Source organism: Heliconius melpomene, chromosome 3 (assembly GCF_056956725.1).
Source record: "Heliconius melpomene rosina isolate 202511_hmr_F chromosome 3, ASM5695672v1, whole genome shotgun sequence".
Lineage (NCBI taxonomy): Eukaryota > Metazoa > Arthropoda > Insecta > Lepidoptera > Nymphalidae > Heliconius > Heliconius melpomene.
Window position 1 is genome coordinate 10,475,696 of NC_140391.1, and position 16,483 is coordinate 10,492,178.

At 34.4% G+C, this 16,483-nt stretch overlaps 1 protein-coding gene across 1 annotated transcript; it reads left to right on the forward strand.

Annotated features, from left to right (window-relative positions):
• The first annotated feature begins 9,575 nt into the window (after nt 1–9,575).
• On the forward strand, nt 9,576–10,896 carry LOC146540181 (uncharacterized). Its single transcript, XM_085207814.1, has one exon. It carries the CDS (start codon nt 9,646–9,648, stop codon nt 10,894–10,896), a length of 1,251 nt encoding a protein of 416 aa, XP_085063940.1. The 5' UTR covers nt 9,576–9,645.
• The last annotated feature ends 5,587 nt before the right edge of the window (nt 10,897–16,483 follow it).

Consider the following 16,483-nt stretch of genomic DNA (forward strand, 5'->3'; position numbering starts at 1 on the left):
CCATCTCGTTTACAGTCATACGCTGTGCTGCTGCGCCACTACAGCATTTATACAGGCAGTTGAAAAAAAATAAATAAATAATTGTTAGTAAGCAATTTAATATATAAAATATTTCAATAAAATAAAATTGACTGTAAATTTGAATAATCAGTAAGGTATTTATCTCTAAAGAAAAACTAATTTTAATCACGTTTTAACCAACTTTGTAACACGTGAGCTTCAGATTAATAATACTACCAAAACTTACCTGTAATTTGGTACGATTAGATAGATACATATCGTATAATAATTTTGTCTGTCTGTGAACAAAAATGGTTTCCAAAATAGCTTTTTAGTGCTTAATTTGAAAATAAAAAAGCTTAACGCTTAACCATGTCGCAGTGAAACACTATATCTCTCTATCTAATTTCGAACGAGTCCTGGAGACATTGTGTTGTTTCCTGGCAGAACTCAACAACCCATTGTAGATACCTTTATGGATGTATCGTGTCATGTCACATGTGTCATACACAAAGCTTAGTTACTCCCATGTGGGTAAGGACGCGAAGCAGAGGGTAAAAGTTAGTATTAAGTACGCTAGCAATTCCTAAACTATGTTTTTTCCGTATTTTTTTGTCGCTGTCTTTTGAAAAGACATCTGTTGAGACATAAATAACGTAAGGTCACTTGTTTCTTTTAAAAAAAAATCCAACCAATATTCCGACACGTGTGTCAAGTAACTTACATATACTAGATTTTTTAGCTTTACAGGACTGTTTCCCGCAAATAGCAGTGTAGGCAGAGAGAACCTAGTGTTAAGGAACTCCGTTCCCACAACCTGGAGGACCTCAACGCAGCGTTTTGTTTTATTACTAGATCAGATGAGTGTAAATAATAATTCATTTTTCCTAGTGGGAATGAAACCCACAACGCCGCTGTGCCGCTGCGCCACGACGACCCCTGCCTACCCGTACAGCGTGAAGTTAAAATAAAGTATGTGTGTTTTTTCCTTATAGAATTAGACACAACCTTCAGAAACAGTCCGGAACAAGTAAGCTATAAAACAAACAAGCTACAGTTGCGTATTTCTTATGCATTTTTTAAGTTTACTTTCTAAAAAAATCTTAGCTACGAGAAATATTGAATATTCATATTTTTGACTTTTAATATCTAAAATTAGCGGACACCTCGTAGTCTATACATATAATTAGTTTTGACTGTAATTTAATTTTTTCCTGTTACAAAAATTCGTTCGTTTTATTATTTAGTAGTTTTTATCTTCGCTCGAACCATACACGTGATATGGCTATAGCCTTCTTCGATAAGTGGATTAATCAAGGTCATTTTTGATATAGTAATCAACAATAGCGGTATGTGATACAGGGAAAAGATATTTAGGCGTCCCGAATGAGAGGATGATGAAGTGATAAATGCTATGGAAGGAAATAAGAAAACCTGACACTATTGAAAAGCCTGAGCTTCAGATATCAGCAGCTCTCGGCTTGCGTACGAGTAGGAGATGGCATGTCGCCTTGGTTTGACATCCATTTGGGCGTTAAACGAGAATGTGCCATGTTAGTTTGGTTGTTTAATTCATATTTGGATAGCTATATCCGAGAAATCGATACCAACGCTGTTATACATTTTTTTTTACCTCCCTTGTTGTCCTTGCTCTGATGGTAAAAGACTGAAAAAATCATTTTCTCAGTGTAGGAAACGTAGCGTTAAGTACCGTTTTTTTTTTTTTTTTATATGGTAGGGGAAATCTTCAAAAAGACACCCAGTTCTTGGGGTAAAAACTAAGTTATGTGGGATTCGTACCCACTAAAACCCCTCCGTTTGTCGATCCTCAATACGACAGAAAGGCAACGGGAAATCGGATGAACCGCATCCGCTACCCTCATGTATTTTCATAATATTCTGACACTTCATAATCTACTAATCTGCTGAAATTACTCAGTCCCAAGACTAAGTACCCCCCATTCAGCGTTCGCCTAATGTTATATTAAGCCCCTGTGCTTGAGGCAGAATTGACGGGATGATTAACGGCGTTCTCAAAACGGCGTTAATTTCTGCGTATGGAATCGACCCTCTGTCGATTCCGTTCTGCAGCCTCCTTTTGCAGCATTACTGTTTCGCAAAAGGAAACAACAGCTTCCCACGACTCCTCATCACGTAGCATCTTGGCTACTACACTACACTACTAATGACAAAGAGAGGTCCTGACCCAATTTCAAAATCATCGGTCTTCGATATTCGTCCCAGGCCGAACACTCTTGAAGAGTGTGCTGAGCGGAGTCCTGCTCAGCTTCACAATGATGGCACTTCGGAGTTGACTCACGTCCAATTTTGTAAAGGAAATCACCGAAGCAACCATGGCCAGTGACTACTTGCGTAAGTCGATAGGTCATTCGTCTTTTCCTTCTCATCCAGGCTTCAAAAGATGGTAAGATTGCCCTAACGACTCGTTTACTAGCATATCGCTCTTCGTGTAGCCGGGTGTACCATGCGACAAATGCAACTTTCTGCTCTTTTTGCCTTACCTCGCCTGGGTTATCCATTCAAAGATATCAACCCAGACGACTGACGCAGGACGCGAATCTTCTCGAAGACTCTCGCATCCATATCTGCCAAAATATCTGGCAATAAGGGTGGGAATCGCGAAAGCAAAGTAGCCGCCTCAAAGGATATAGTTCGATACCCCCTAACAATTCTAATCGCCACTCTTCGTTGCAGACTATATATTTTAGTTCTGTTGCGTCTAATAGAAAGCCTGTGAAACCATACCGGCGCGCCGTAAAGGACTATGGAACGCACCACACCTGCATACAGTTTAGTTAAGTACCGTCACTCAACCATAAAGTGACGGAAAATGTGTAGTTATGCTACGAAATGATTAACTTATTTTGGGCCTATTACCGTTTGTTTGCACATGTTGGATTTTTCCCAGAGGTAGTTAATATTGTTTGTTCTATCGATTATTGTTCTAGCGGTAATATGATAAATGTTGTGCTTGTTTGCTAACTTATGCGTGCCTTTTATGTTTCATTTATATGGATTTAAATTCATTTATTTTTAACATTCTTTTTTATTTTCACTAAGTACTACAGGCGCTTGGTCCGTACTTTTTTTCAGCTTTTCAAAATTATCAGTTTAAATTTTTATTTTGTTTTTTATCTGTTACTTATTCTGTTTTTTAGTATTTAAAATTATCTCAAAAAGCTCTAAGACCGTCGCGGCGCAGGGACACATGGGTGCGAATGTAAACGCGGTGGTTCTGGGTTCGATTTCCACTCGGTGAAAGTGCAATATTTAGTATTTTCATTTCCTCGTACTTGTAACGAGGCAAAGGTCGGCGTTGATTACCGCCACTCAACACTTGAGAGAAGATGTTGCTTAATATTCTTAAAGTGTCCACACTTTAAACGCCTGTGCCTCTAAGTATCCTTCAGATTTACTTATTTGGGACTATTGGGTTATAAAAATCCAACACAACGAAATTGAAGGCCTGTCCATATTAAGAATGATAATAATTTGTATTAAGTATAAATAATATGTATACGTTAATTATCGTAATTGATCAAATGATTATTATTTACAAACACTTAAGAAACAACTAATAACATTAACAAATAACTGTCCGTACGTCATGCCAAGTCATTTAATATTCAAAAATATATATATTGATTTAATTCATATAACATATTGTTTGCGGCCGTCGTGAGGCAGGGGCGCAAGCGTAAACGCGATAGTTGTGGGTTATATTCTCACTCGGGGAAATGAAAAATGTTCAATTCTACCCTCTGGTAACAAAAGCAAAGCGCGGCGTTGAATTCCGCTACTGAATAACTCGGTGGAAAGTGGGGAACGGAGGTGTCATATCACCAGGTTCACAGTTTCCCTGTGCCCACCATTCTTTGTGTCTCAAAACTATGTTTTCTCTATCCTCTGCTGTGGACGGGGGAGTGTGAAGCTAAAGAAAATGTACCTTGCTACGAACGAAACATCTATACAATATATTCTATTATATATACATATAATATATATATTTTATTTTATGACTATTTTTCTAATATCTTCACGTTCTTCCATGTTTAATGAGTCTCTAACAAATGAAGACATAATATTAATCAACCAAGTCCACTTTATTTGTGCAAATAATACTTGATAGATTTAAATTGATATAATAAAATACTATACTAAAACTAAATGATCTTTTTGATTAAATTCTTTATAAGTCTATAAAACTTATATTTGGAGATCATTTCATACAAAATGTAAGTTTGGCGGCTTTATATTATTATTTGTCCAGTTATCATAACTAATTGGGTATTTCTGGTAGATTTAGGATTATGAAATTTGGCAAGAATTGAGAACATGCAATACAAATAAAATAAAAGTCCGAAAAATAGAAATTTATATTTATATTGCAATTAAAACTATAACAAACTTATAATAATTATAGTTAATTTCATAGTACGAACATAGTACATTAGTACGATCGCCTGCAAACCTATGTATACCTTTATAAGTTATACTTTCCGTTGACCTACTATCCTGAAGGTGGTACGGAACCCTCGGTGCTCCTGTCGTGGGAGTCCGACTCGCACTTGACCCGTTTTTTATTTACTTATTAATCGGCTCCAAATGCTCGCGCTTGCGCAACAGAACTTGTCAATCCTCTAATTCGTTTGACGTCGGTGTATCGACATGAGAACATATTAAGCATTTTTTTACACAATGTGACACAGGTTTGTTTTTTGTTTTTAATTTAAAAGTCTTGTTTGAATTCAGATATAGGAATGACGGCTTTATAGGAAATATCAGCTAATAGGAATCTTGACTTATTAACTAGTTTTCTAAATCTATCTATATATATATAAAATCGAAAGGTCACTTCACTTCAATCATTACGAAATCTCAGGAACTACAAATGCTAGGAGTCTCAGATTTTGTATGGACGTTATTTATAGGACGTAGGTGCTTACTAAGATAGGTATTTGCGATATTCGTCCCCTCAGGGGTTATCTTTTGGGTTGATACTTAATATGAAACTTTGTTACTACAAGTGCTGGGAGTCTCAAATTTGACATATGGATTTTTATGTATGTGCTGCCTATTTTGAATTTTTTTTAATTCAATCCCTAAGTATGTGTTTTTTGGGATATAAATTATAACATCTATTAACAATTATTTATAATGTACTAGATTCCGGGGGTATTGTGTATTGAATTAACTAAACTTACAGAACACTATCAGGAATGAATCCTTATCCATCCATTGCCAGTTATTTAAACATGAAGTCTGTCTACGCAAATGTACATATATTGCTGCAATAATTCAAATTAGTATATATTACTTTTTAACATAACAATGGTGAATGTAACAAATTAAAATTTATCGTCGTATACGAGTATAAATGTGTAAACTGAACATTATAGAATTAACAAAATATGAGGATACGACGTCATTGGAAGCAAAAACTCAGCTCAAGGAAAAAATTGTCCAAAACTTATGATGAATATAATTAGCGACGTTGAGATCTGTCGCTTAACACGTTATATCTCTAGTTCGGAGAAATAACGGGGAACGGAGTGGATTGACACTAGTTTCTCTGCGCCTATCCTGCTATATTAGATACAGCATGACGATCCGAAAAGGATCTTGTATGTAACAGGCATGATACGAATGTAACATTTTGACTGTGGTCTATTGGGGTTATAGGTACATATTATTTTATGATTTTTTTATAGCATATCAGTATTTTGTAGCCTTTATAATTATAAAGTTTTCATATAGTGGCCCAGAAGCCAGATGCAGCCAGGCCTTAGGTATTTTATACAACTTGAAATTTATCTGCACTTACACCCAACACTGGTATGTACCTACTTGGTGGTTACTTTGGTAATTATCAAGTAAATAAGACACAAAAAATAATAGTTCCTTGCTTTCGTTCATTTATTACACACATTTTTTTTTATTTTCTTCGGAACAAGCAAGTTTTCATCTCCTTCCAGACACCTCTAAACCCTGACTGAAATTTACAGCGAATTTATAGCGGAAAAACATTTTTTTCTGTTATTGTAACTTCCCTCCTATAATGTGACGTAAAATATCTTTCTTACGGAATTGGTTAAAAATGACGTATGATGTAAAATTATATCAATTTCACATATGAAAAATTGCTCCAGTGTATTAAAAGGAGACTTGGTAAATAAATTATGATATAATTAATTTAACATTATTTAACTAGCAAGTATCAACGCTACAAATAAAAAATATAAGCAGAATACAGTGTAGCTTTGCAAGATACTCAGAACTATGTAATAACAGTTTAAAAAATGTTGAGTTTCCTGCACAATTTGAACAATGTGCGGACTATTTTTGTAATAACTTACAACATAAGTGTTTGTTGGATAAATTGTATAAAGATATTGTGTGTATATTAGGCGATGCTGCTTGTAAAAGTAGAACATTAAGAGACTGTAAAAGGAATTGTAAGGGTATAAAAGGTTGGAACAAGCATGTTAAAGAACCCCACGCACAGGCCAGGGTTAAGTTTCAAATATGGATGTCGTACGGGCAACCCATTAGTGGGCGTATATTAGAGGAAATGAGGTTAAGTCGAAGGATATTTAAATCAAAATTAAAATGGTGCATTAAAAACCAAGATCAAATAGAGATGGATATTTTGGCCTCCTTATATACAGCAAAGAAATTTTCATCATTTTGGAAAGGAACTAGAAAACTAAATAATAATCCAAGTCTTCCAGTCAGCGTGGAGGGTAGGAGTGACTATGCGGAGATAGCAAACTTATTTAGAGAACATTTTAAAATTATTTCACCTCTTGAATCTCAGACAGGAGTGAACGATGCTGAGTCTTGTCAATCGGAATCCCTGGTAAGTTTCAATTGTAAAGAAATAAAAGATGCAATTAAAAATATGAAGAGAGGTAAATCTCCTGGACATGATGGACTCAGAATCGAGCACCTTCAAAATGCTGGTAAACATCTGCCAGGAGTGTTGACAATGTTCTTCAATCTCTGTAAAGGACATTCTTACTTGCCACAGGAGAAGTTGGACACAATAGTTGTAGCTATTGTAAGAAACAGGACAGGGGACATAGCGGATAGGGGTAACTACCGGCCTATTTCATTAGCAACTGTGATAGCCAAGGTATTTGACAGCCTGCTCGACTCTCGCATCAGTGGATATGTACAATTACACGATTCGCAGTTTGGTTTTCGGTCTAAGCTGTCCACTGAGAGTGCCATTTTTGCGCTGAAGCACGCTGTCAAATACTATACTGATAGGAAAACACCAGAGTATGCTTGTTTCCTGGACCTGTCAAAAGCCTTTGATCTGGTTTCTTATAATATCCTGTGGGAAAAGCTTCGCGGTAACGGCGTTCCTGCTTCACTAATATCTATATTGTCCATCTGGTATGATACTCAGAGAAATTTTATAAAATGGTCAAATTCTTTGTCTGAGCCATATAAACTTGATTGTGGAGTGAGGCAGGGAGGTCTCAGTTCACCGAGGCTTTTTAATATTTACATAAATGAATTACTTGTTAAACTCAGCAGCACACATGTCGGATGCCATATAGATGATGTATGTGTAAATAATTTAAGTTATGCAGACATGGTGTTGCTGAGTCCCTCGATATGCGGAATTAGAAAATTAATATCCGTCTGTGAAGGATATGCTAAGCAGCATGGCCTAACATACAATCCTAATAAAAGTGAGTTGTTAGTCTTTTTAGGCACAAATAAAAGTCCAACACGTGTCCCCCCTGTAGAACTCTGTGGAAAACTTGTAAAAAGGGTAACTGAATTTAAATACCTGGGGCACATTGTTACGGAGAACTTAAAAGACGATAAAGACATGGAAAGTGAACGCAGGGCATTGGCTGTAAGGGCCAATATGCTGGCTCGAAGGTTTGCTGGTTGTTCATTACCTATTAAAATAGCACTATTTAAAGCTTACTGCCAAACATTTTACACCAGCGGCCTTTGGGCTAGTTGTACTCGAAGAGCAGCCCATATTCTTCGAGTTCAATATAATAATGCCTTCAGGGTGCTGTTGAAGCTCCCTTATCACTGTAGTGCATCAGGCATGTTTGCAGATGCTCACATAAGTGATTACTTTGCGATAATGCGCAAAAAGGTGGCATCTGTTATACAAAGGGTAAGGGCAAGCACCAACAGCATCCTGAAGGTATTTGCAGATAGAGTGGATGGGCCCACGATAGGGAGATTTATTAGGTTACATGTGCAAAATTAGCTATGTGTTTTAAAAGTTATTATATTATTATGTATTATTATATTTATATTTGTTATCTTTTGTATTTTATTTTACTAACATAGTTCTTAAGTCATTGTACTAACCAGCTATGAGCCCATGTAGCTTGAGAATAAAAGATTTTTATTTTTATTTTTATTAGGTCATTCTACATCTCTAAGTACTTAGTACAAAAATAAATCAAATAAAAATATATATAAAAGTAAATTCCACCAGTCAACAAACAATATTCTGTCATTCTATGTTATTCGTATAAATAAATAATATCGGATACAAAAATCTTGTCCGCAAAGTAATAATTTTTCAACTTTGCCAAGTGTTTTTGATAGGCGTTTGTGATTATTTTTTCTAATTCTTACTGGTATTTAAATTAAAGTTTTCTTGTTCATTAATATAAATATTTTGGTTAATAAGTCAAATACTATATAGTTATGCACTCACCCAAACCCTCAGTATTAGGTTAAGCGAGATTATTCCGCTGGCTCAGCGAGACCACCGGAGTATTCCCATTATTGTTGTAAGCACTTTTATTGTTTCGTAAAATTCATGTTAAATGTCGCAATACATTATAACTTTTGTAATACAAATACTTTTAACTTTAAGAATTAATATTGTTGTGATCTCCAAATCGATCAGACGTATTAAATAGTTTTAATTTAAATTAGTATTTTATTTTTAAAAAAGTAAATTCTCAATTAGAAAGTTTAACTGGCGCAGCCGGTAGGATAGTCTATCAAAGGTCTGCGTGTCTTGTAGATTTGGGTGTCCAAATTCGCCCAAAAATCGCGAGTACAGTGCGAATAGACTTAGGCTATCCACGAACCAAAGAAATAAGTTGAACAAGAAGATGGGATCAGCGATCGGTCGGTGAGTAAAACTCTTTGCCTTCCTTTTTCTTATATTCCCACATTCTATTTGAGATTTACAATAAATATAAGTGGCGTTATTTTGGGATTGAACGTCTCGCATTATAACGTATCTGGTTTTAATATAAAACTCTATTAAACCTGTAGTTCTAAGAAAAGTATCTCCATAGACTAACTTCGTCTAGAAGTAATATTATTAAAATATTTTAGTAATTAAAGAAAAATATATATAAAATAATTAATGATCTAAAAATCGATCGTAATTGTTTTTATGTATTATGAAATAAAATAAAAAAAAAAAATAATTATTATTATTTTATTGTGTTTTATTTTCCTACTATTTTTATATTTTTAATTTACTGTGTGCTATTTTATATACATAATTGTTATGTGTGTTTTTGATATATTTTATATTTTTGTGTGTGTTAAATTAGTTAAAAATAATTGTAATTGATTTGAAACTTCAGAGCTCTCTATTAATTTTTACTCTACAAAATGGAACAATCGCGAGAAATTCCTTTAGCGTCAAATACCGTAGTACCAATACCCAATGAAATGTTACGACTAATTCCTCTTTTCGGTGGCGACAAAAGAATATTAAATTTATTTTTTAGAAAATGTGAGTACATTATAAATAAATTTCGTGGTCATCAGCAGCAGAATATTTATGTTTTACATGCTATAACTAGTAGATTAATAGATGATGCCGACGCGTTGTTATCTGAACGTGAGGATATAGAAACGTGGCCTGAGTTAAAAGAATTATTGGAACAACATTTTGGTGACCCTCGTAGCGAAAAATGTATAAAAATTTCTCTCGAATCATGTAAAATTAAATCAGGGGAAAGTTATTTAGAGTTTTGTAACAGAATACAAAATATTCGGTCCCTGTTAATATCTAAAGTAAATTTATCGGCAGATGAAGAAGTTAAAAATGCGAAAATTGCTATTTATAACCACACAGCCTTAAATGTTTTTCTCTATAATTTACCAGAAAATATGGTGCGTATTGTGAGACTTAAATCACCTAGTACATTAGAACAAGCTCTATCAATAGTTTTAGAGGAGGTTAATTTTCATGAACAATATCAACTTCGTAATCGCATTCTTAATAATTCAACGGCCCCGAGGCCAACACCTAACGTCACAGGGTCGTCATTTACACAAAATAATCTTACCCCTCAGCAAAAATTTAATTTTGGAATCCATACTATTAGACCTCAATTTACACAACAACCAAAATTTGAATATAAACCGCAGCAAACATTACTAAAGCCTCAACCGTTCGGGTATAGGCCTCCCCAAAATCCACAATTCGGATATAGGCCTCCCCAAAATCCACAATTCGGGTATAGGCCTCCCCAAAATCCACAATTCGGGTATAGGCCACCCCAAAATCCGCAATTTGGGTATAAGCATCCCCAAAATCCTACTATGACACCACAACAGTTTGGTCAAAGACCACCTCAGAATAACCGCTTAGAATCAACTGACATATCTATGAGAACGGCACCCCCGCGACCTCAAATAGCGCAACAAGGTTTTAGGTTAAATGAAACTGATTTACAAAATGAAAATTTGGAATACGACTATTACTACGATTATGATCCTTATGACTATATGAATTACGAACCGTATGTTGAGGACGTGCCTTATGCACCTATTGACGAAATAGACAATTATATTGTAACTCCACCAGCCGAGGAAAATTTTCAAACAGAAGCCTCGCAAAAGAAGAAATCATAGAATTAAATTGTGACCCGAATCTTAAATTACCTCATATTTTTATTCCAGAAATTAATGCAAAATTAATGATTGATACTGGCAGCACTCGCTCGTTTATTAGCCCCCGTATTGCTTACCAATATTTTCATAATTTTATTAAATATGAACCTTTTAAAGTTATTAGCACACATGCTTCTAGCCTACACAAAGAAATTATTGAAATTCCCTTATTTCCGACTTTTAATACTACAGATTATCATAAATTTCATTTATATGATGTAGATGAACGCTATGACGGACTTATTGGAAACGATTTACTTAAACAATTGGACGCAATTATTGACCTCAAACATTTATTACTGAGAACTAAGACCACTGACATTCCTATAATTAATAATTTGAATTATCTCGTTCATTTACAACCTCGGTGTGAACAACGAGTAAAGATCCCTACTGATTTACACACGGGTGAAGCAGTAATTGAATTTAAAGAGTTTACACCTGGTATACGAATGCCTTCTGCATTAGTAAATTGTATTAATGGATATGCATCAACAATAATTCAAAACACTTTAGATAGACCTATGACTTTGACTATTAGCAAAGCGTTTAAAACATCGAGTATTAATATTTCAGAATGTAACTTCATACAAAATAATAACGAAACAATGACTGACACCGACGAAATATTGAAACAAAATTTAAAAAAACTTAGATTAGACCACACTAACGAAACTGAACGAATACTAGAATTATGTCACGAATATAGGGATATATTTTATTGTGATGAACTACCCTTAAGTTTTACCAACGAAGTTAAACATAAAATCCGTACTAAGAGTGAAGATCCTATTTTTATAAGACCATATAGGCAAGCTCCTGCGCAAGCAGACGAAATTAATAGACAAGTTGAAAAATTACTCCAAGATAATGTAATAAGAGAATCACATTCCCCGTGGAATGCACCTGTTCATTTAGTTCCCAAAAAGCGTGATGCATCAGGTTTAGTAAAATGGCGTATGGTAGTCGATTATCGACGTCTTAATGAAGTGACTGTTGACGATCGTTACCCACTACCTAATATTACTGACCTACTGGACAAACTTGGCAAAAGCTTATACTTCACTACGCTTGACTTGGCAAGCGGTTACCATCAGATAGAGGTAGACGAGCAAGACATAAAGAAAACGGCTTTTAGCACGCAACATGGCCATTATGAATTCCTTAGAATGCCGTTTGGCTTAAAAACAGCCCCAGCAACATTCCAAAGGGCTATGGATAGTATATTAAGAGGGTTACAGGGAATACATTGTATGGTCTATTTAGATGATGTCATTATATTTTCAGCTAGCCTAGATGAACATATTCAAAAATTAAAAACCATTTTTGACCGACTTAGACAGACGAATTTAAAAATCCAACTAGATAAATCGGAATTTCTACGAAAAGAAGTAATTTACCTTGGACATACAATAACAAAAGACGGTCTTAAACCAAATGACGATAAAATTACTGCCGTATTAAATTACCCAATACCCAAGACGACAACTGAAATAAAATCGTTTTTAGGTCTCACTGGATATTATAGGCGGTTCATTAAAGATTTTGCTCATGTTACAAAACCATTAACGTCTTGCTTAAAAAAACGAAATAAAGTTGTCTTAGATAAAAATTATATGGATGCATTCAACAAATGTAAGGAACTTTTAACAAATGCACCCCTCTTGCAGTATCCTGATTTTGATAAAACTTTTATTTTGACTACTGATGCTTCTAATGTCGCGTTAGGAGCAGTTCTATCCCAGGGTCCCATTGGTAGCGATAAACCAATCGCGTATGCTAGTCGTACCTTAAGTGACACGGAATCTCGATATAGTACAATAGAACGCGAATGTCTTGCTATTGTTTGGGCTATAAAACATTTTAGGCCATATCTTTATGGTAAGAAATTCATGATATACACCGATCATAAGCCTTTATCATGGCTGAACTCACAAAAAGATACAAGTAGTAAACTTACTCGTTGGCGCCTTCGACTTCAGGACTACGATTACGAAATAGTTTATAAAAAGGAAAAACAAAATTTAAATGCGGACGCTTTGTCAAGAATTAGAGTAAATGCCACACATTCAGACGATGAAAAAGACTCTATGATAGTAAATTTTGATAAGAAAGAGAAAGGGCTACGGCAACGCAATGACTCTAGTACAATGTCTATATCAGAATGTAGTTCTAGAGAAAAACCTATAACCCTTTCCGATTCCGAAACTTTATCAGTGCCGAGTTCACCTAGGACATGTGACTATCCGGTTAGGTCACCGTCTGAAACATCCAAAACAGACACAGTTCATTCCGCTAATATCATAGAATCGTCAGGTATACCAATATTGCACGAAGCAATAGACACAAAGCCTAATCAAATTCTAGTATATACATGGTTTAAGAATGATATACAAGTTCGCGATCTTTCACGTGAAAAGCAAAAGGTGTTAGAAGTATTTTTACCCACTTATAATAGAGATTTAGTTAAACAATTTTTAAAGGAGTATATTAAACCAAAAACCAAGTATTTCATTTATTTTGAAAATAATGAACATCGGAAACAGTTTACTAGTATTGTCATAGAATTATTTAGGAAGGATACCGTTCTATTATTCGAATGTACAGAGCGAGTAATTTTTATAGAAAATGAAAAAGAACAAAAAGCTATCGTATTAAAACATCACCAAGGTAAAACATGTCACCGCGGTATTAAGGAAACTCTAGCAAGTATACGTAGGAATTATTTTTGGCACAATATGCAAGAAACCATTTCAGCCATTATTAACGCTTGTGAAACATGCTGTAAAATGAAATACGATAGAAAACCTTTTAAACCTGTTTTACAGTTGACTCAAACACAAGACGCCCCGTTTCAAGAATTATTCATTGATCTTTTTCAGATAGAAGGAAATTACTATTTGACTATTATAGATGCATTTAGTAAATTGGGTCAAGCCATTTCAATAGATAATAGATCAACCGCGGAAGTAGTTCGTGCACTTATGAAATATTTTTCATTTTATGGTACCCCTAAAAAGATTAGTTCCGATCCTGGTAGCGAATTTAATAATGAATTAATGAAAGAATTTTTGAGTTTACATAAAATCGAAATCCATATCGGCTCCCCTAACAACTCTAATTCAGTGGGATTGATTGAGCGTTTACATTCTACTATTAATGAAATTTATAGATGCGCGAAATACGAAGAGAAATGCACGGATGCAGCATCAGTGATGATGTATTCCATTATTGCCTATAATAGTTCTATCCATTCTGTCACAGGTCTAACCCCTTTCGAAGTAGTATTTGGTCATACTGATTCAAGTAGTTTATTTGATATAGATTTAGAGAAGCAATACATACAGCAATTGGTTAAAGATCATGCAAAACGTTTAAAAGTATTATATAAACACTTAGCCGAAAAAATTAGAGTTTTATAAATACTACTGAAGTTTTGAATCAAAATTCTTTTGTATTAAATGAGCGTTTGAAAATTGTTGAATCTATGATCAAGGAGTTAGTTTCTAAGGATAATCATTTAGTGTATACCACATATATAGTAAGTCTTTTTAATTTGTTCGTAAGTAACTTTCGTACTATATTCATTAAGTTAGGAGAAATAGAGACTGCATTAGCTTTCAGTAAAATATCCATATTACATCAAAGTATCATTAATTCTACTGAACTATTACAACATTTAGTTTTAATATCTCAAACAAAATTTATTATATACGCCGAGTGCGGAAAATTTGGTAAAACTAGAGGAAACAATCATTATTAAATCATATATTAAGCAAAACCAGATTACGTTTATAATGGAGATTCCAATTACGGATAACATTACTTATAATTATTATAAATTATATTCCTTACCTATTTTTCGTAAATCAGAAAATAAAACATTTTCCATTATTCCTAAATATCCCTACCTCTTGGCAAAGGGTACGAAATACTTACCGATTCTAAAACCATGCCGGTCACTTGCTGCTGGAGAACAATTCTTGTGTAACGAAGATCATCAAACTCTTTATCCTGAGATAACTTGTATCGAGCAGCTCTTAAAATTCGAAGATAACTTAACACAATGTGAACAAAGAGAGATTGACATAGAGAATATAAGGGTCCAAAGAATCACATCTACAAGTTGGATACTATTTTCAAAATTTAGAAACACCCTAACTCAAACCTGTAATGGGGATGTCAATAAGTATTCTATTATTGGGACTTATGTTATGACCTTAGACGAACCATGTAATGTTGAGGTAAAGAATATAAAGATTCGTAGTCATGTCAACCTCATACAGAGTGATCCTGTGGGAACCAAGCAAGATTTAGTTTTGCCACAGCTGCCTATGGCTAGAGCCCCTGTATTATCCAGTACACGCGTACTCAATATGAGAGGAATCAATTTGGATGAAGTAAAATATATGTCAGCGGTACTAAAGCAAAGTGTTTTCAGTGATAGTGAAATCATTAATAGTGAAAGACATCCTAGAGTCAGTGAAATTTTAATTTACATCTTTATATTTTTATTTCTTTTATGTATACTCTCATTTTTACTTTATGTTTTTCGTTCTAAAATCTTACATATAAATTGTTCGCGAAATCATCGGAAAGTTATTAAAAATGAACAACCCGATAATTTCGCACTTGGGGAGGGAGGAGTTATGCACTCACCCAAACCCTCAGTATTAGGTTAAGCGAGATTATTCCGCTGGCTCAGCGAGACCACCGGAGTATTCCCATTATTGTTGTAAGCACTTTTATTGTTTCGTAAAATTCATGTTAAATGTCGCAATACATTATAACTTTTGTAATACAAATACTTTTAACTTTAAGAATTAATATTGTTGTGATCTCCAAATCGATCAGACGTATTAAATAGTTTTAATTTTAATTAGTATTTTATTTTTAAAAAAGTAAATTCTCAATTAGAAAGTTTAACTATATTTCCTATGTAGAAAAATATTTATACTTTTAACATTTATTTTTTTATATAAAAATACTGAGAAGCCATCGCGTAGTGTAGTGGGACAGCGCTAGACTGTAAACAATGGTTCTGAGTTCGATTTCATTCGGGGTGAATGAATTATTTTTATTTCTCTACTCTGGCAAGACGCCGAACTGACGTGGAAAGTAGAGACTGAAGTGTCTTGACTTGCCCTACAAGCCATAAAAAGAATAAAATAAACATTCTAATTCTAACTGGGTTACTAAGATAACGCAATGGTTGATACGTTGCTCAAGTATGCGTTAAGATAGTCTTTCTATTGTTTTGAAACAATAATGAACTTTGATGTGTGTGTTCATTCTATATTAATTCAATAAGCCCAATACAACTGAGTGGTTAAAAATATTTTTAAATACATACCTATTTGTAGAGGACGTCGCGATGGTTGTGGGTCCGATTTCCACTCGAGAATGGGTTTAGGTTCCCTCTACCTACCCTGCTATGTGCGGGATACAGCGTAAAACTAAAAAAGGAGTATTTTTTCAACCTACCGCCATTCATCAAGTCAATCGGTCAAGGCGCACGAGTTCCTTTTTATATGTGCGAAATACTGCT

Coding starts and splice junctions, on each gene's coding strand:
- LOC146540181 (XM_085207814.1), top strand. CDS start 9,646: ATGGAACAATCGCGAGAAATTCCTTTAGCGTCAAATACCGTAGTACCA.